The sequence below is a fragment of the Oncorhynchus clarkii genome, chromosome 26, assembly GCF_045791955.1.
Source record: "Oncorhynchus clarkii lewisi isolate Uvic-CL-2024 chromosome 26, UVic_Ocla_1.0, whole genome shotgun sequence".
Classification (NCBI taxonomy): domain Eukaryota; kingdom Metazoa; phylum Chordata; class Actinopteri; order Salmoniformes; family Salmonidae; genus Oncorhynchus; species Oncorhynchus clarkii.
Genome location: NC_092172.1, coordinates 1,602,063 through 1,622,563, shown reverse-complemented (window position 1 = coordinate 1,622,563; position 20,501 = coordinate 1,602,063). Strand labels below are relative to the sequence as shown.

Sequence of the window (20,501 nt, the reverse complement as noted above, 5' to 3'; positions counted from 1 at the left end):
GATTTCTCATGCAAGCAGAGGAGGAGGCACAGATTCTTCCAGTCCCTGGGTCCTTCCCTGACCAGCGCAGATTTGCACTCGTGTGAATTTCTTTTGCAGCGGAAACAGAAGGCTGCATCGTTTTGCTTGGAATAGACAAGCCTTGGTCTCCACTCTCTCCCCGTTTGCCATCCTCCTATTTTTGTGGGCCACAGAAAACTTTCGTTGCCCCTCATCTCTTGAGAAATTCCCCTCCTTATCCTAATGTGGCCCAGCCTGGACTACCATATCACGTAAAGATCCATTCATATATTTTGGCCACTCACCGGGATCTTCTATGTTTTTAGTCTGGGAGTCGTATTTAGTAGCAGTACCACCACTGTCATCCGGGACAGGGATCGACGAATCTGAGTCTGGGTCTAAGATAGTAGGGTCTTCGCCGGCATTGTTTGGAGGTGTGGCTAGGACTGGCGTTGACCAGAGAGCTGTCATCATCGGTCGATGTGCAAGGCTCGGACTCTTCTTGTTTGCCGTCTTTGCTGCTAGAATCAGCAAACGGGGGCTCGTCGTTCTCGGCTTGTCATTCTCCACACCGACTGATAGACATTGCTGCATGCTGAAAAATTTCACCAGCGAATTTCTTTGGTTTAGAGATTGTGCCTCTTTTCTCATAGACAAGGTAGCAAATTGTTTCAAATCTCTATACATTACTTTTAGCTAAAATTATATCCACTAGTAGTGGCTAGCTAACGTTAACAGGCTAGGTTAAGCTACTGCCTTAATCACGAATTGTCTTCATCACACACAAACATAAAAAAATACATTAATTTAATTGGCAGATTCATTTTTATTAATGTTTCACAATTAGATGATCCTATATAAATCACACACACATCACCATAGCTACCAAGGAAAGTGGGAGCGAACTTCAGGAGAATAAGGATTGGGGTGGGTGTGGGAACTGCATCAACTACTCAGGCCAAACCTGGATGACACTGGGCCAATTATGCGCCACCCTATAGGACTCCCAATCACGGCCAGATGTGATACAGCCTGGATTTGAACCAGGGACTGTAATGACACCTGTTGCCCTGAGATGCAGCGCCTTAGACCGCTGCGCCACTCGGCCTTAGACCACTGTGCCACCCCAGCCGCCGGAGTGAAGCAGGAGGTGTAGTAGCTGATCAGGGGTGCCTGAGGGCGGAAGCCAATTGTCAAAATGTTGCCCCAAAGTGCCGCCCTGTGTGTGACAATAAAATATTTGCAGACTGGAGAAGTATGGTGTTGAAGAATATGTGAATGGAAAATGTTGCAACTGTGGTGGGGATCAAACTCCGGACTTCCTTGAGGGTGAAAGAGGTCGAGGTGTCAAGGATCAGGGCTGTACAGCAGATTTCACTCTGAAATGCCCAACCTCACAGGGCTCTTCTGACTTCTGAGCCTGTGTCGGGACCTGATTAAAATCAGTTTTTTTTTGTAGAAAAGCAGGATGATTTTGTTTAGTTAATACATTATTTGATAGTTTATATGATAAAAAAAATAAAAAAAACGTTTTACCCATATTATTTCCTTTTTGGAGTCCTTATTATCCACCGGCACAGTGGCTGACAGAATGCACATCCAAGTGTTGCGAACGCCATTATACCATAGAAGAAGAAGAACTACACTACCCAGAGGGTAGACGATTTAGACGATTGGCTGAAGCTGCCCACTCCCCCTTGAATGTGGTTACAGCAACTCCGTAGACGTTATGTGAGGCTTTGATATTATTAACTTTCTTTGTTTGACACTTCTAGGACGATAAACAGGTATTACAACAGTTAATATACATTTATAACATGGCTTTTCATGGTAGCAAGTGCTGCCGCTTTATAGTAGGCAGACATTACGATGTCAAGGCCCTGTCAACGCAGCGCGTGAAACTATTTGTACCAAGCTCAACACCCAAGTTGCTGCGGTGGTATTCCAGCGCAACACAAGAGGAAAATGAACTTGAACTCGTATCTCTTGCAAACTCAAGTGCAGCTGTCCCTACAACAAAAATTGGGACGACACAGGTAAGAAAGGCTAGCTATAAATATTTTATAAACGCCGTGGCGTTTATGGGTTGCCATGGTTTATGACATGTTCATATGCTATCTGGGAGGTCGCTCTCGGTAGGCTAGATCTCCAGGCGGCCGAAGTTAGCCTTTCCGCCTGAAGCAATTCGGTTTACTTGAATGTAACCATAGCTGCCTGGTGGAGGCTACCACAGTGCTCTTTGACATAAAAGCCAGTTCCAAACACGTTCTAAGCAGTGTTTGGTAGGTTACTTTCTAAATGTATTCCGTTACAGTCAGACTACTAGTCACCTGTCCAAAATTGTAATCAGTAACGTAAATTACCCTAACTCAGTCATGTAATTATATTATTTTCCTCTTTGGAACAGTTTCCCAAACTCGGTGCATGTTTTGTTTTTTTCCCTAGCACTACACAGCTGATTCAAATAATCATCAAGTTTTGATAATTTGAATCAGCTGTGTGGTGTTAGGGGAAAAAACGAAATGTGCAGCCCTTGGGGTCCCGAGGATGGAGTTTGGGACGCTGCATTAGTTGAAGACAAAAATAAATATTGCCAATTGAACGATATCTACAGTGCATTCCTATTTGCATTGACTCGAATCCCCGAGCTGACAATCGGGCGTTCTGCGTTCAAGGCCACTGTTACCTTGTAGGCTGTGATTGTAAATAAGAATTTGTTCTTAACTGACTTGCATAGTTAAATTAAGGTACCCCCGCACATTGATTCGGTACCCCCTGTATATAGCCTCATTATTGTTATTTTATAACTTGAATGTTTTTTTGTTTTTTTTTACTGTATTGTTTGGTTAAGGGCTTGTAAGTAAGCATTTCACGGTAGTGTCTACACTTGTTGTATTTGGCAAATGTGACAAAACATTTTATTTGGAAACAATTCAGACCCCTTAGCTTTATTCACATTTTGTTAATCTATTAAATTGTTTTTCCCATTTTATCAATCTATACACAATACCCGATAATGACAAAGCAAAACAGGTTTTTAGAAATGTTTGCTAATCTATGAAAACGGAAATAATACATTTACATAAGTCTTCAGCGATTACAGCCTGGAGTCTTCTTGGGCTTCTACAGGCCTGGCACAGCTGTATTTTGGGAGTTTCTCCCATTCTTCTCTGCAGATCCTCTCAAGCTCTCAGGTTGGATGTGGAGGTGGAGGGGGGGGGGGGGGGGGGGGGGTCTATGCACAGCTATTGTCAGGTCTGTCCAGAGATGTTCGATCGGGTTAAAGTCCGGGCTCTGGCTGGGGCACTCAAGGACTTGTCCCTGAAGCCTCTACTGTGTTGTCTTGGCTGTGTGCTTACGGTCATTGTCCTTTTGGAAGGTGAACCTTTGCCCAAGTCTGAGGTCCTGAGCACTCTGGAGCAGGTTTTCATTAAGGATCTCAATATACTTTGGTCCGTTCATCTTTTGCCTCGATCCTGACAAGTGTCCCCAAACGCTGATAAACATCCCCACAGAATGATGCTGCCTCCACCATGCTTCGCCGTAGGGATGGTGCCAAGTTTCCTCCAGACGTGACGCTTAGCATTCAGGCCAAATAGTTCAATCTTGGTTCCAGCAGACCTTAGAATCTTGTTTCTCATGGTCTGAGAGTCATTTAGGTGCCTTTTGGCAAACTCCAACGGGCTGTCATGTACTTTTTACTAAGGAGTGGCTTCCGTCTGGCCACTCTACCATAAAGGCCTGATGGTTGTCCTTCTGGAATGTTCTCAAATCTCCACAGAAACTCTGGAGCTCTGTCAGAATGACCATCGGGTTCTTGGTCACCTCCCTGACCAAGTCCCCTCTCCCCCGATTGCTCAGTTTGGCCAGGCGGCCAGCTCTAGGAAGAGTCTTGGTGGTTCCAAACTTCATCCATTTAAGAATGATTGAGGCCACTGTGTTCTTTGGGACCTTCAATACTGCAGACATTTTTTGTACCCTTCCCCAGATCTGTGCCTCGACACAATCCTGTCTTGGAGCTCAACGGAAAATTCCTTCGACCCCATGGCTTGGTTTTTGCTCTGACATGCACTGCCAACTGTGGGACCTTTATAGATGGGTGTGTGCCTGTCCAAATCATGTCCAATCAATTGAATTTACCACAGGTGGATTCTAAGTTTTAGAAATATCTCAAGAATAATCAATGGAAGCGGGATACACCTGAGCTCAATTTTTAGTCTCATAACAAGGTCTGAATACTTCAAGTTTGTCTATTTTTAATACATTAGCAAACATTTCTAAAGCTGTTTTTGCTTTGTCATTATGGGGTTTTGTGTGTAGATTGAGGAAACTTTTTTTATTTAATCATTTTTAGATTAAGGTTGTAACAAAATGTGGAAAAAGGGAAGTGGTCCGGAATGCTTATCTTCTCTGTTTTTAACAACAGAAACAATTTGAGAACATCTGAGATGGTGGGTTTCATGTCATACAGAAATTACATGGCACGACCCTTCAATATTTTGAAGAATAGCCTATTTCTAGACTAGTTTTCGATATGAGTTGCAATAGTTTCCTTTACAATTATGCAATCTAGGTTTTCATTGACACACATCTCGAAAACGTAGACAATCACCAGAGATGCTATACCTGAAACCCGTAGTCAGATTTTGGTGTTATTGCTATGTACTCCTGCACCTTTGCTGTTTTACTTCCACATAAAGAACATAGGCCTTTTATGTTTTACCTAAGTCTACCAGATTGCCTTGAAACCTGTTATTCCATACACACCTCTACACTTATGCTTGTTTTAAATATATAAATGCATGCAAGGTGTGAAGTGATTGTTTTAGTCAAATATTATATCTGCTAAGGGCTTCTTGCGATCAATTTAGTCTACAAATGATTTGTAATCATGTTCCTTCCTCCTGAGCATCTGCTGAATCTAGTTTGATCCCTGATGTAGGCTCACTAGCCCATCTGCACTGTCTCTGTAAGCTTTTGGCTAGAGCGCACGTGCTAAGCACAGAGTAGGCACATTTGCTATTTTACGCAACAGTTTTGTCACAAAAACAGTGGAGTGGAGTTGAACTCGGTACGTTAAAACTTGACAAAAAATACATTTCTTGTGCACTGTCATCACGTACTGATTTTATCCAAAACAAGTCAGTTTGGTGGCAACACACCACTGGTGAGAGAGTGCATATTTTTGAATATTCACATAAAACTGTCGCCAATTGGATTGAAAATTAGCTACTGTATATAAGAATTTGTTTTTAATTGAGTTGCCCAGTTGATAAAAAAAAAGCATATTTGTAGCATTTGTGGCCCATATCCAATTAATGTCAATATACCTGATATTAGCATTTTTTGCATTTAAAAAATGATTGTCAAGCTCAATGAAGTCTACTTTAAGATTTGGACATGAAGCACGGAAAATGCTGGGTTAAGTAATTAATCCTCATAAGATGGTTGGTTGCTCACTGTTTATTTTGTCCTTTGTTGTGTATTTCCAGGAGCTGGCTGTACCAGTGGGCCAGAGGCAAAGGTTGAATGAGGAAGTTCTACCCTTCTCTGCCTTCCTGACAGACAACTTTGGCAGACAGCACAGCTACCTACGCATTTCCCTGACGGAGAAATGTAACCTTCGCTGTAAGCACCGTGATGAAGACTGCTTAAAGGCTATACAATCATTGTTTTGTTTTTTACAATTTATATAACACTTTAACTGAAAATGTTCCCTAATGGTGTGATTCATCTGTCACTGTAGTGGCTAAATTGTCCAATATAATTGTGCCAATACAATTTCCATCATAATCCTTTAGCCACAATGGAGGGTGGTGAAATGTAAGTCTTGATGCATACAAAACCTATGTCCAGAGTTTGATTCAAGTTGAAAACAATATATTTGTCGTTCTTCAGGTTACAAAAATGTAAAGATAGCGTGGTCTGGTATGTTTAAGCATGGTCAAAAGACTGGCTGACATTCCAGTCACACCCAATGGGCCTTGGAGCCTGTAGGCTTTTTAACTGTGTGCCCCTTCAGCCTGTAGAGGGGGGTACACACACTTCACAGAAGATTAGTGGCAATCACACATACATACATGTATTATTAATTTGATAACTCTTATTTTGTTCAGTAACATGACAGTTGTCAGCTAAGGTGATGTCATCCTTCCTGAAATGTAACCTCAGGCTGTAATGGCTCTCCTGTAATTTGACAGAATCTTGCTCATAAACCTTTTGTCTTCCACTGATGTTAAAATGTTTTTCATTGAAATCTGTGTTGTATTGATTTATCAACATCTCTTCCAGATCTGAAACAGAGATTATGTTAGCTGTAATGGTAGGATGGCTACTCTTGTTCTTATTGTTATGGCTTCTAAGAGGGTCATTGATCCCCCCCAGTAGGGCCCCCACAGCATATAATCCATCTTCACAGCTGTTAACCTTTTGTGACTAGGGGGAAGTATTTTCATTTTTGGAAAAATAACGTTCCCGTAGTAAACGGGATATTTTGTCAGGACAAGATGCTAGAATATGCATATAATTGACAGCTTAGGATAGAAAACACAAAAGTTTCCAAAACTGTAAAAATATTGTCTGTGAGTATAACAGAACTGATGTTGCAGGCAAAAGCCTGAGAAAAATCCAATCCGGAAGTGCCTCATGTTTTGAAAGCACTGCGTTCCAATGCGTCCCTATTGAGCAGTGAATGGGCTATCAACCAGATTACTTTTTCTCCGTATTCCATAAGGTGTCTACAGCATTGTGACGTAGTTTTACGCATTTATGTTGAAGAATACCCGTAAGCGGCTACATTGCGCAAGTGGTCACCTGATGCTCCCAGAGTGATTCTCGCGTAAAATACAGAGGTAGCCATTATTCCAATCGGTCCTACTGAAAACGAATTGTCCCGGTGGATATATTATCAAATAGATATTTGAAAAACACCTTGTGGATTGATTATAAACAACGTTTGCCATGTTTCTGTCGATATTATTGAGCTAATTTGGAAATATTGTTTTCGTGACTGCAATTTCCGGGCGATTTCTCAGCCAAACGTGAAGAACAAACGGAGCTATTTCGCCTACAAAAATAATAATTTTGGAAAATAGGAACATTGGCTATCTAACTGGGAGTCTTGTGAGTGAAAACATCCGAAGCTCATCAAAGGTAAACTATTTAATTTCATTGCTTTTCTGATTTCCGTGACCAAATTCTTGGACCGACTCTCTTCTCTGTATACATCAATGATGTTGCTCTTGCTGCTGGTGAGTCTCTGATCTACGCAGACGACACCATTCTGTATACTTCTGGCCCTTCTTTGGACACTGTGTTAACAACCCTCCATGCAAGCTTCAATGCCATAAAACTCTCCTTCCGTGGCCTCCAATTGCTCTTAAATACAAGTCAAACTAAATGCATGCTCTTCAACCGATCGCTGCCTGCACCTGCCCGCCTGTCCAACATCACTACTCTGGACGGCTCTGACTTAGAATACGTGGACAACTACAAATACCTAGGTGTCTGGTTAGACTGTAAACTCTCCTTCCAGACCCACATAAAACATCTCCAATCCAAAGTTAAATCTAGAATTGGCTTCCTATTTCGCAACAAAGCATCCTTCACTCATGCTGCCAAACATACCCTTGTAAAACTGACCATCCTACCAATCCTCGAATTCGGCGATGTCATTTACAAAATAGCCTCCAATACCCTACACAACAAATTGGATGCAGTCTATCACAGTGCAATCCGTTTTGTCACCAAAGCCCCATATACTACCCACCATTGCGACCTGTACGCTCTCGTTGGCTGGCCCTCGCTTCATACTCGTCGCCAAACCCACTGGCTCCATGTCATCTACAAGACCCTGCTAGGTAAAGTCCCCCCTTATCTCAGCTCGCTGGTCACCATAGTATCACCCACCTGTAGCACGCGCTCCAGCAGGTATATCTCTCTGGTCACCCCCAAAACCAATTATTTCATTTGGCCGCCTCTCCTTCCAGTTCTCTGCTGCCAATGACTGGAACGAACTACAAAAATCTCTGAAACTGGAAACACTTATCTCCCTCACTAGCTTTAAGCACCAACTGTCAGAGCAGCTCACAGATGACTGCACCTGTACATAGCCCACCTATAATTTAGCCCAAACAACTACCTCTTTCCCTACTGTATTTATTTATTTATTTATTTATTTAGCTCCTTTGCACCCCATTATTTTTATTTCAACTTTGCACATTCTTCCACTGCAAATCTACCATTCCAGTGTTTTACTTGCTATATTGTATTTACTTTGCCAGCATGGCCTTTTTTTTGCCTTTACCTCCCTTATCTCACCTCATTTGCTCACATCGTATATAGACTTGTTTATACTGTATTATTGACTGTATGTTTGTTTTACTCCATGTGCAACTCTGTGTTGTTGTATGTGTCGAACTGCTTTGCTTTATCTTGGCCAGGTCGCAATTGTAAATGAGAACTTGTTCTCAACTTGCCTACCTGGTTAAATAAAGGTAAAATAAAAAATTACCAAGCTAGATTGTACATTGATGCAGCTCTAGTGGGGGATACTAGCGATGAGGTTTGGGTTATCAGGTATTGCCATTTATTTAGGTGCCAATAAATGTCTCCCTTGAATCTCCCCCCTGCAGGTCAGTACTGTATGCCAGAAGAGGGGGTAAAGCTCACCCCTCGCGCTCAGCTCCTGTCTACTTCCGAGGTGCTGACCGTGGCCCAGCTGTTTGTACGAGAGGGTGTGGAGAAGATCCGCCTCACTGGGGGAGAACCCCTCATCCGACCAGACGTCCTGGACATCATCAGTGAGTGGGGCGTGGGTTGTGTGAACTGCCCTTTCAGTGTGTCTGGCGGGCTAAAACGAATGGCCCCTTTTATTTGGGTAGAAATCAGATTCGCTAATGTGCCTGATTTAATATGCTAGTTTTTATCAAATTTATTAAAAGTTTACATCATAATGCTGCATTTCTCAGCTCATTCCCATGGGGACCCAATGGGTATGCACATTGTTCCAGCCCAGCTCTACAAACCTAATCAGCTAATTATCAAATGTGTTAGTGCTGGGCTATAGCAAAAATGTGCACAACCTAAGGGTCCCTATGAATAGTTTCAGAAACTGTAATAGTTTATCCTGGAGTCAATTAAATGTTGTACACCACCATGTTCAGTTGTAAACAAACCATATATATGACTTATATTGACCAGGTGAAAGCTATGATCCCTTATTGATGTCACTTGTTAAATATACTTCAATCAGTGTAGATGACAGGTTAAATAAGGATTTTCAAGCCTTGAGATGTTGTCTAGGGCTCTCCCTGACTAAAAAAAATCTTTGTCGAACAAAGGTTGTCCGTTTTTAAAACGTGTGTTTTTACATATTGACGACGTGTTTTTAATAAAATCAACTATATGCATTGAGCTTTTTTAATGCTTTAAGCGCACTGTTTGATGAAAGAAGACACAATTGACTCGAGGGAGCCAGAGATCATGATAACCAGCAGAAAAAAAACTACCTGGCCCGACCATCCTCCTACCGCTCCTGCTGGCTTTTGCAGATTCTGCCACAAGGAGAAGTTGGCAACCTTATGTGGAATGCCGATTTATCTTACCATTTCTACCGATCTGCATGCCAGTTAAGGTTTTCATATACACATTTTTGTGGAACATTTTCATTTAATTTATAATGTCTTCGTTTCTGAAAATCATTGTCATGTGGTTAATCAAGATTCTATCTAAATTAAAATTATTGGGCTGCGGTAATATTTTGTAAAAACAAATATAAATATATTTTTTTACGAGAATAAATGCATTTTCTGAACACCCCACAACATTAAGTAGATATTAAACCTAAGAAAACATATTTTCTCACCTCTGGCATTAAAGCCCTTTTTATTATTGTCGATTTTTGTCGGGTATGGACACCATTTATATTCAACCCGTCACAGACAATATGGAAGTTGTCTGAATATGATTCTAAAAGATACTTGTTATAAAATCAAAATGTATCTAATGCTCATGTGTCCCCCCAAACCAATTCAATTATTGTACATACATTTTATATTTACAATCTCAGAATTGTGCTATATTAAACCCTGAAATAGACACATTCTGTGTCAGCGGGCTTATCATTTCAGTAAAATGCTTTCAATTCAGAATTGTAAAATAAATCTTTATTGGGATTGTCCTTAACATGTCAGAATGAGCTCAGTTAAATATTGTCATGTGATTGTTGAGACGAGGGGGACAGGGTTGAATACTGTAACAGGGTTGAAGAGACATCGTTTTCCATATAAACTAGATTAGTTTACAATCAAAATCCCTGAAATATTTACCCCAAAACATTGCGTTTCATTGTATGCAACCATTTAATAAGGACATTCGATATATTTAGAATAATCTGTTTTTTACTAACCAAACAAATTAAAACACATCAGGCATTAGGTTAATGAATAACATTAACTGGTTTCATCAGAAAAGTTCCAACGTGTCATTAAACTGACATTTTTCCAAGGGCATTTAGAATGCTAGAACAGCTGTAACTACTTCGCTTGTGTCAGCATGACTATCCTCCTTCTCAGGAGCACCATATTCATTCATTCATGGATTTCTTCCTGAGAGTCTGGCCCACACATATCCTGCCACGTGGAGGTTGAGAGAGCTGTGATGGTCATGAAATTTGGTCTGCCGGTGATTGTCAAACAAATAACTGCCAGTCTCACGGTAATTGACCGTTAATTAACACATTAACAAACACATTAACAAACATCTCCTGGCTTCCACGCATAGCCTACAAACCACTGATGCAGACCTTTGGAACATCTACATTTAAAAAAAGTCTAAATCCATGTAATATAGCCTACACCATCACAATTAATCCATTATTTTAGACATGTCTAAAGAAACAAACATGATTTGAAGAAAATTTAGTATATTTCAGAGGAACATTATAGCATACTCCGAGTTGTTCTTATGTTAGGCCCTGATCTGGCTATGCCATATGGCTTTGGGCTACACTAGTTAGTTTAACAGACAAGATTTGCTTAGAATTCTGTGGCATTATTTTATAGTATGAAGAATAAAATTGAACTATAAAAAATAGAAAGGATACTTTCTCCAAACGATTTGAGGGAGGGCGCACATGCGGCTATTCTGTGTTGAGCAGTTAACAAAGTAACCGATACTCCTATATGCTTAATTTAGGATTATTTATGTAACTTTCGTTATAAATGTTGGGCAATATGTTTGGCTTTTTAATACATTCTAAGGCTGCATGATGCAACTCTAATGATGATTTGAAAAAAGTTGCATGAAAGGCATGAGCTCTACTTTGTTTTTCACGTGGGCTGTAGACTTCATCAGTCTCATTGACCATTTGCCAAGCACTTGATAATACCTTAAATTTCCCAGCCACATCCCCTTTGTATGGCCATAATCCTCTTCAAAAAATCCATGCGCTTCACAAGCTGCTAGTGAAGACAGACACATCAGGGACGCAACTGCTCACGTCCTTATCCAATTCCGAGGTGCTAATTGAAGATATTGGAAGTACTGTCCACATTTACTTTTTGTCAGCCAACAAGATGAGTAGGCCTAACAAACAGCAAAAGCAATAGCCTATGTCATTCTACTCTCCCCCATAGTACTGAAGTTGACCTATTCTGTGTGAGAAATAAATATTCCAAACATAATTCTTGACAGTTGTTGGATGCGCTAGATCCCAGATTAATACAATCACTAGCATCAAAAAAACATTTTTTTTAAGCAATGACCCTGACGCAACGGATGAGAACGTCTAGCTTAAAATGTTGATAGCCTAATAGTTTATCACATTATAAGCAGAGCAATGTGCACGGCAGTAGGCAGTAGCTGCCTACACGGCAGTAGGCTATAAGCACGAATGTACCATTAGCAGGAAAACACCATTCTCAAGTACCAACAAATGCGATTATGCATGTAATGCTTTTGTTATAAAGGTTAATTTATGGTGAAAATGATCTTCCCCAAGCTTGAAACACACGTGCTGTGTATGTATGCCAGTTAGTCTCTACACCCATTGTAAAGCAGACATTTTAAGAAGTTATTTGGCCACTTTATTTGTGATTCAAACCATATAATAATGTATATAGGGCTAGGGTCAGAGGGCCAGAACGTAATAAAAAAAAAAACATTTTTTATTGACTGCTAATCGCAAGAAGCCCAAAGAGAGATTTGACGAAAAACATAATTTCAAAACGTGATAACATTTGGGGACATTGCCCTGCGTAGGGTGCCGTCTTTCAGATGGGACATTAAAACGGGTGTCGTGGCCTCCCGGGTGGCGCAGTCTCTGTACCACCAGAGACTCTGGGTTCGCGCCCAGGCTCTGTTGTAACCGGCCGCGACCGGGAGGTCCGTGGGGCGACGCACAATTGGCATAGTGTCGTCCGGGTTAGTGAGGGATTGGCCGGTAGGGATTTCCTTGTCTCATCGCGCACCAGCGACTCCTGTGGCGGGCCGGGCGCAGTGCACGCTAACCAAGGTTGCCAGGTGTACGGTGTTTCCTCCGACACATTGGTGCGGCTGGCTTCCCGGTTTGGATGCGCGCTGTGTTTAGAAGCAGTGCGGCTTGGTTGGGTATCGGAGGACACATGACTTTCAACCTTCGTCTCTCCCGAGCCTGTACGGGAGTTGTAGCGATGAGACAAGATAGTAGCTACTAATAATTGGAAACCATGAAATTGGGGAGAAAGAAGGGGGTAAACATTTTGGAAAAAAAGAAAACGGGTGTCTTTGCAACAAAATAGGAAAAATGCAAAGGGGGATGAATACTTTTGCAAGGCCATGCCTGCCCATATTGTTCTTCTCAGACTATATTAAACTAGCTCTTTGATTATGAAATAGATCAGATGGTGTACCATTAGCTAGGCACAGCTGAGCATAAATTGAAATCATTTGCAAATAATTCACTTTTTTTTGTTTTACTGGACTTATGGTAGGCACCTGCATCTGATGCTCATGGGGCTTTCAAGACAACTGGGAAGTTGGAAAGAACCAGGTGAAATTATGATATCTGTGAACTTAAGGTATGAAAATGGTCTGAGTTGGATGACGGTTCAATTAAAAAAAAATCCCAGTCGGATCTTGTTTTTTTCCCTTGATCGAAACGAAGTTGGAGATGTCAGAGTTCCCAGTGATTTTGAGCATGGAATTGGTCTGTGTAGGAGGGGAGAGTGGCAGACCCTATGCTGCTATCTGTGTCCTTGCTCGCTCCTTCCTTTCCGGCGAGGCTGACCAGAGAGAGGGGACACAGTCTTCCACCTGATGGTGAAACTTGAGTCGCACCGTTTGAAACGCAATAATTAATGTTGTTCCTGTGACCAGAGAAAGTAAAAAAATCCTTGAATGTTAAAATAGACTAGACGAGATGTTAAAAAGAAAAAAAATCAGGGCTATCGATACACTACTCATTCCTTGCAGCTGCAGTGCGGGTTGAAGTAGAAGCACGTTTTGTAATAGTGCTGCATAAAAAGTGTTGACGGCCTCCCGAGTGGCGCAGCGGTCTGAGGCACTGCATCGCAGTGCTTGAGGCATCTCTACAGACCCAGGTTCGATCCCAGTCTGTGTCGCAGCCAGCCGCTACCGGGAGACCAATGAGGCGACACCCAGCGTCGTCTGGGTGAGGGGAGGGTTTGGCTGGCCGGGATGTCCTTGTCCCATTGCGCATGCACGCAGCGTTCGGTCGCCAGTTGTATGGTGTTTCCGTCTACACATTGGTGCTGCAGAACATCTCATTCCAAAATCATGATCATTCATATTAGAGGTCGACCGATTATGATCTTTCAACGCCGATTCCGATTATTGGAGGACCAAAAAAAAGCCAATACATTTTTTTTTTGTTTTTTTTCTGTTTAAAAAATAAATAATTATATATATTTTTTAATTAATTTGTAATAATGACAATTACAACAATACTGAATGAACACTTATTTTAACTTAATAATTTGGTTTAAATAATGAAAAAACAAAGTGTTGGAGAATTAAGTAAAATTGCAATATGTGCCATGTAAGAAAGCTAACATTTAAGTTCCTTGCTCAGAACATGAGAACATATGAAAGCTGGTGGTTCCTTTTACCATGAGTCTTCAACATTCCCAGGTTAGAAGTTTTAAGGTGTAGTTATTATAGGAATTATAGGATTATTTCTCTCTCTACCATTTGTTGACAGCCATTTGTATTTCATATGCCTTTGACTATTGGAATTTCTTATAGGCACTTTAGTATTGCCATTGTAACAGTATAGCTTCCATCCCTCTCCTCGCCGCTACCTGGCCTCAAACCAGGAACACATCGACAACAGCCACCCTCGAAGCAGCGTTACCCATGCAGAGCAAGGGGAATAACTACTCCAAGTCTCAGAGCGAGTGACGTTTGAAACGCTATTAGCGCGTACCCCGCTAACTAGCTAGCCATTTCACACCGGTTACACCAGCCTAATCTCGGGAGTTGATGGGCTTGAAGTTATATACAGGGCTGTGCTTGAAGCACAGGGAAGAGCTGCTGGCAAAACACACGAAAGTGTTGTTTGAATTAATGCTTACGAGCCTGCTGGTGCCTACCATCGCTCAGTCAGACTGCTCTATCAAATCATAGACTTAGTTATAACATAACACACAGAAATACGAGCCTTAGGTCATTAATATGGTCGAATCAGGAAACTATCATCTCGAAAACCAGATGTTTATTCTTTTTTTTTTACCTTTATTTAACTAGGCAAGTCAGTTAAGAACAAATTCTTATTTTCAATGACGGCCTAGGAACAGTGGGTTAACTGCCTGTTCAGGGGCAGAACGACAGATTTGTACCTTGTCAGCTCGGGGATTTGAACTTGCAACCTTTCGGTTACTAGTCCAACGGAGCAAGCACTGTATGCATATTATGTGTGCTAATCAGGTGTTGTTAGGTTTTATAATAAAATCGTAACCCATGACAGCAAAATGGATGCAGAGGACGTGACAAATAAATTTGAAATGGGGGAATGTTTACTGGTTGCTAAATCGGTTAAGGGGAAGTCAGATGTGAGGAATACATTTGACTAATTGTGGAAAATACTAGAGATCAATAAAAATGAAGTAAGGAGCAAGCACTGTATGCATATTATGTGTGCTAACCAGGTGCTGTTAGGTTACAGTATAATTTCTCTAATAGTTTGGAACAATGTAAACAACACCAAATACATTTAGAAGCATAACAGAGAGTCTGTAAAGTAGTTTTCTTTTACAGGAAAGACTAATACCAGTCGCATTCATTCGTAAATGCAATTTACAATTTGGAACAGTTTATTGTTTACGCAAATTATTCAAGGGTCGCTTTACACCCTTGTGTGGTGTTCTGGTCTGTGGGACATTTTCAATGTTTACTAAAAGAGAACCTGAGACTCATTTGCCTTGGTTCATTGGAACGTTTCTGGGACCTTTTAGTTCAGGTCATGACACATGTTGCGTTTTATATTTTTGTTCAGTATACATGTCAGATAAACCAAGCCTGCTTCAATTATAAACCTCTTTTTCTCTTGTAGTTTTATCAGTTTGTTGATTTTTTTTAACCCCTTTCGTGGTATCCAATTGTTTAGTAGCTACTATCTTGTCTCATCACTACAACTCCCGTACGGGCTCGGGAGAGACGAAGGTTGAAGGTCATGCGTCCTCCGATACACAACCCAACCAAGCCGCACTGCTTCTTAACACAGCGCGCATCCAACCCAGAAGCACCAATGTGTCGGAGGGAACACCGTGCATCTGGCGCACTGCGCCCGGCCCGCCACAGGAGTCACTGGTGCGCGATGAGAAAAGGATATCCCACCGGCCAAGCCCTCCCTAACCCGGACGACGCTAGGCCAATTGTGCGTCACCCCATGGACCTCCCGGTTGCGGCCGGTTACGACAGAGCCTGGGCGCGAACCCAGAGTCTCTGGTGGCACAGCTGGCGCTGCAGTACAGCGCCCTTAACCACTGCGCCACCCGGGAGGCAAGTTTCTGTATAGTTTTAGCTAGAAGGAGGAATAACTTCCTACTAAATGGCAAGAACCAATAGCTATGATTGTGACTTAAAGTGAATGTAGTGACATTGGTCTGTGGAGTGATCTAAGATTTTGTATAATCTTCAGTTATATATGATTCATAAGTTAACTCCCCTTGCTGGCGAGAGAGGCTTGTTAGTGTTTTGGAGAGACTCATGACTGTCTCGCTCTCCGCGTGCTTTAAACTTAATGAATCATGTAAGGGGGAATGGATATACTATGCCATGACTGTGTGTTGTATCTTGTGATATGATGGCCTACCATTGCTGTTACCGACCAATCATAACTCTATTGAAGTGCTCACATTGGGAAGAATCATCATCCAAGATACACATTCATTGATACAGGATTTACACAATAATGGTTGGTCATTTTGAGTTCAAGTTGTTAGAGGTGCTGTTCAGTAGATGTCATAACGGTAGGCATTGGAATCCATTTATTTTCCATTAAGTTTGTGGGGTTAGGACAGTGCATCTGCAAGATGTGATGTCATCAAGGGAAAGGCCTAAAGGGGAAATTGCACAACAGAAGCCAAACCACGTCATGGCGAAAAAGCAAATTGAGCATGTCTAAAGTGGATGTTCTGGTAGGGATGGAGTCCATGTGGACACAGCTCACCAGTGGTCATGTGCTGATCAAACACGTGACCTTTTCCGATTGGCACCGTGACATCAGCAGACATGTCTACTGGCACTTTTCTTTTGAGGTAAAAGGTCATCCCAGGGTGTCTAAGGTAGTGTTGAGGGACGTTGCTCCTAAATCAAATCAAATGTATTTATATAGCCCTTCGTACATCAGCTGATATCTTAAAGTGCTATACAGAAACCCAGCCTAAAACCCCAAACAGCAAGCAATGCAGGTGTAGAAGCACGGTGGCTAGGAAAAACTCCCTAGAAAGGCCAAAACATAGGAAGAAACCAGGCTATGAGGGGTGGCCAGTCCTCTTCTGGTTGGCCGGGTGGAGATTATAACAGAACGTGGCCAAGATTCTCAAATGTTCATAAATGACCAGCATGGTCAAATAATAATAATCACAGTAGTTGTCGAGGTTGCAGCAAGTCAGTACCTCAGGAGTAAATGTCAGTTGGCTTTTCATAGCTGATCATTTAAGAGTATCTCTACCGCTCCTGCTGTCTCTAGAGAGTTGAAAACAGCAGGTCTGGGACAGGTAGCACGTCCGGTGAACAGGTCAGGATTCCATAGCCGCAGGCAGAACAGTTGAAACTGGAGCAGCAGCACGGCCAGGTGGACTGGGGACAGCAAGGAGTCATCATGCCAGGTAGTCCTGAGGCATGGTCCTAGGCTTCAGGTCTTCCGAGAGAGAGAGAGAAAGAAAGAGAGAATTAGAGAGAGCATACTTAAATTCACACAGGACACCGGATAAGACAGGAGTACTCCAGATATAACAAACTGACCCTAGCCCCCTGGCACAAACTACTGCAGCATAAATACTGGAGGCTCTGAGACGGGGGGGTCAGGAGACACTGTGGCCCCATCCGATGATACCCCCGGACAGGGCCAAACAGGAAGGATATAACCCCACCCACTTTCCCAACGCACAGCCCCCACACCACTGGAGGGATATCCTCAAACACCAACTTACCATCCTGAGACGAGGCCGAGAATAGCCCACAAATATCTCTGCCACGACACAACCCAAGGGGGGGCGCCAACCCAGAAAGGAAGATCACGTCAGTGACTCAACCCACTCAAGTGACGCACCCCTCCTAGGGACGGCATGAAAGAACACCAGTAAGCCAGTGTACGTGCAGGTTTGTACGGCAGGACCAAATCAGAAAGTTAGGTAAGAGCAAGCCCATGTAAGGCTTTGTAGGTTAGCAGTAAAACCTTGAAATCAGCCCTTGCCTTAACAGGAAGGCAGGATGCTCCTAGATGCTAATCTGGGGTCAGTTTTGCATTTCCCCACTCCTGTTTATGGTTAGAATTGGGGGAAGGGAAGCTGATCCAAGAAACTTTACACTAGAGTGTCTGAAGTCTCTGTGGGTGTGTGAAGTGGGGCTTTGTGGTTGATGATCTTGCAAATGATCCCCAAACCCCATCTTGTGATATGCATGCTTAGCCAGTCACACCCACTTACTTTGTAGTCAACAGTGTTCAATTCAACCAGGAATTGTTTTCCATTTGTCACTGTGCTGTATCACAGCTTCAGTTTATCACCTGTCTGTTTGTCCATCTGTCTGTCCAGCGGAGCTGAGGAAGTTGGAGGGCCTGAAGACCATTGCTGTGACCACCAATGGTATGAACCTGGTGAGGCTGCTGCCTAAACTGAAGGAGGCTGGTCTGGACCTGCTCAACATCAGCCTGGACACCCTGGTGCCGGCTAAGTTTGAGTTCATCGTCCGGCGGAAAGGTAACCCACCTTCCCCATTACCTACAGTATGTTGCCTGGGTAGCCATTTTGTGCCAAAACGAACATTGTTGTGGAAGGAGCCAATGTGTGCTCAGCACCTATTTCAGCGACTGGAGCCAATGTTAGGATTGACAGAGGGGCAGAGCTCAGGGAGGCAGGTTCCTGCGAGGCAGGGACAGATGGAGTAGACAGGCTGAGGAATGAGAGCAGCAGCACACAGGAAAAAGAAAGTCAGAGCCAAACCTCTTACAGTACACTGGGCTTTCACTGTTGGGCTGACTGGTTTCGTTGTCCAGAGGGATATAGAAGATGTGGGAAAGCTGTTCTTCCGGTATATCTCTGTCTCCAAATGAGGTAAATGAAAGTTGTATTGACAACCGTATTAAAAACTCATCAAGTTCAGAGTAGGGATGAAGTTACTTTACTGTTGTGTGCTGGCTTTCATTTAAGCTTTCTGGAATTTCTGTTAGGGCTACACATACTTACAGTATATTAGTAAAGTATGAAGTGAGGGACACAACACATTCACCATGGACAATTTAGGGTTTATTGATAAGATAAAAAAGGGAAGTGCACAACAAAAAAGCATGACATTTTCCGTGCACATTTTGAAAACTCAACGGTTGAGCCCTATTCACCTCATGTAATGAGGAAACTAAACTAAAAGCTAACATGCATAAAACATTTGTCTGACCCTGCGGTACATAATGTGATACATGAATGATTTAACATGTTCAAATTACTCATGATCACAGCACTTTAATTTTTTCCAACTGGCATGTGTCTTCACTGACATTTTCAACCTCTCCCTGTCCAAGTCTGTAATACCAACATGTTTTAAGCACAGTGCCTGTGCCCAAGAACACAAACGTAACCTGCCTAAATGACTACGACCTGTAGCACTCACGTCTGTAGCCTTGAAGTGCTTTGAAAGGCTGGTCATGGCTCACATCAACACCATTATCCCAGAAACCCTAGACCCACTCCCATTTGCATACCCCCCCAACAGATCCACAGATGATGCAATCTCTAATGCACTCCACACTGCCCTTTCCCACTTGGATAAAAGGAACTCCTATGTGAGAATGCTATTCAAAGACTACAGCTCAGCGTTCAACACCATAGTGCCCTCAAAGCTCATCACTAATCTAATCTATGTGGTAAGGGTAGGTAACAACACAGCCGCCACGCTGATCCACAACACAGGCGCCACTCATGGGTGCATGCTCAGTCCCCTCCTGTACTCCCTGTTCACTCATGACTGCACGTCCAGGCACGACTCCAACACCATCATTAAGTTTACCGATGACACAACAGTGGTAGGCCTGATCACAGACAACAATGAGACAGCCTATAGGGAGGAGGTCAGAGCCCTGGCCGTGTAGTGCCAGGACAACAACCTCTCAACGTGATCAAGACAAAGGAGATGATTGTGGACTACAGGAAAAAGCTAACCGAGTACACACCCATTCTCATCGACGGGGCTTCTGTGGAGCAGGTTGAGAGCTTCAAGTTCCTTGGTGTCCATATCACCAACAAACTAACATGGTCCAAACACACCAAGACAGTTGTGAAGAGGGCTCGACAAAACCTATTCCCCCTCAGGAGACTGAAAATATTTGGTATAGGTCCTCAGATCCTCAAAAGCTTTTACAGCTGCACCATCGAGAGCATCCTGACTGATTGCATCACTGCTCGGCCTCCGTCCGCAAGGCACCACAGAAAGAAATGCGAACGGCCCAGTACATCACTGGGGTCAAGCTTCCTGCCAACCAGGACTTCTATACCAGGCGGTGTCAGAGGAAGGCCCTAAAATATGTCAAAGACTCCAGCCATCCTAGTCATAGGATGTTCTCTCTGCTACCGCATGGCAAGCGTAAGACTCCTGAACATCTAGTCAAATGGCTACCCAGACTATTTGCATTGCCCCCCCCCCTCTCTTTACACCACTGCTACTCTCTGTTATCATCTAAGCATAGTCACGTTAATAACTCTACCTACATATACATACTACCTCAACTAACCTGTGCTCCCGCACATTGACTCTGTATCGGTACCCCCACTGTATATCAGTCTCGC

General features: G+C 42.7%; 1 protein-coding gene across 2 annotated transcripts in view; it reads left to right on the top strand.

The window, feature by feature from the left end:
* The first annotated feature begins 1,689 nt into the window (after positions 1-1,689).
* The window catches only part of LOC139385247 (molybdenum cofactor biosynthesis protein 1-like), a 42,266-nt gene continuing 23,454 nt past the window's right edge, over positions 1,690-20,501 (top strand). For both annotated transcript variants that reach the window (XM_071130396.1, XM_071130397.1), the window contains exons 1-4: positions 1,690-2,036; positions 5,493-5,628; positions 8,634-8,801; positions 18,258-18,422. In XM_071130396.1, coding sequence (XP_070986497.1) covers positions 1,818-2,036; positions 5,493-5,628; positions 8,634-8,801; positions 18,258-18,422 — 688 coding nt within the window. In that variant the 5' untranslated portion in view covers positions 1,690-1,817. The remainder of the gene's footprint in view (positions 2,037-5,492; positions 5,629-8,633; positions 8,802-18,257; positions 18,423-20,501) is intronic.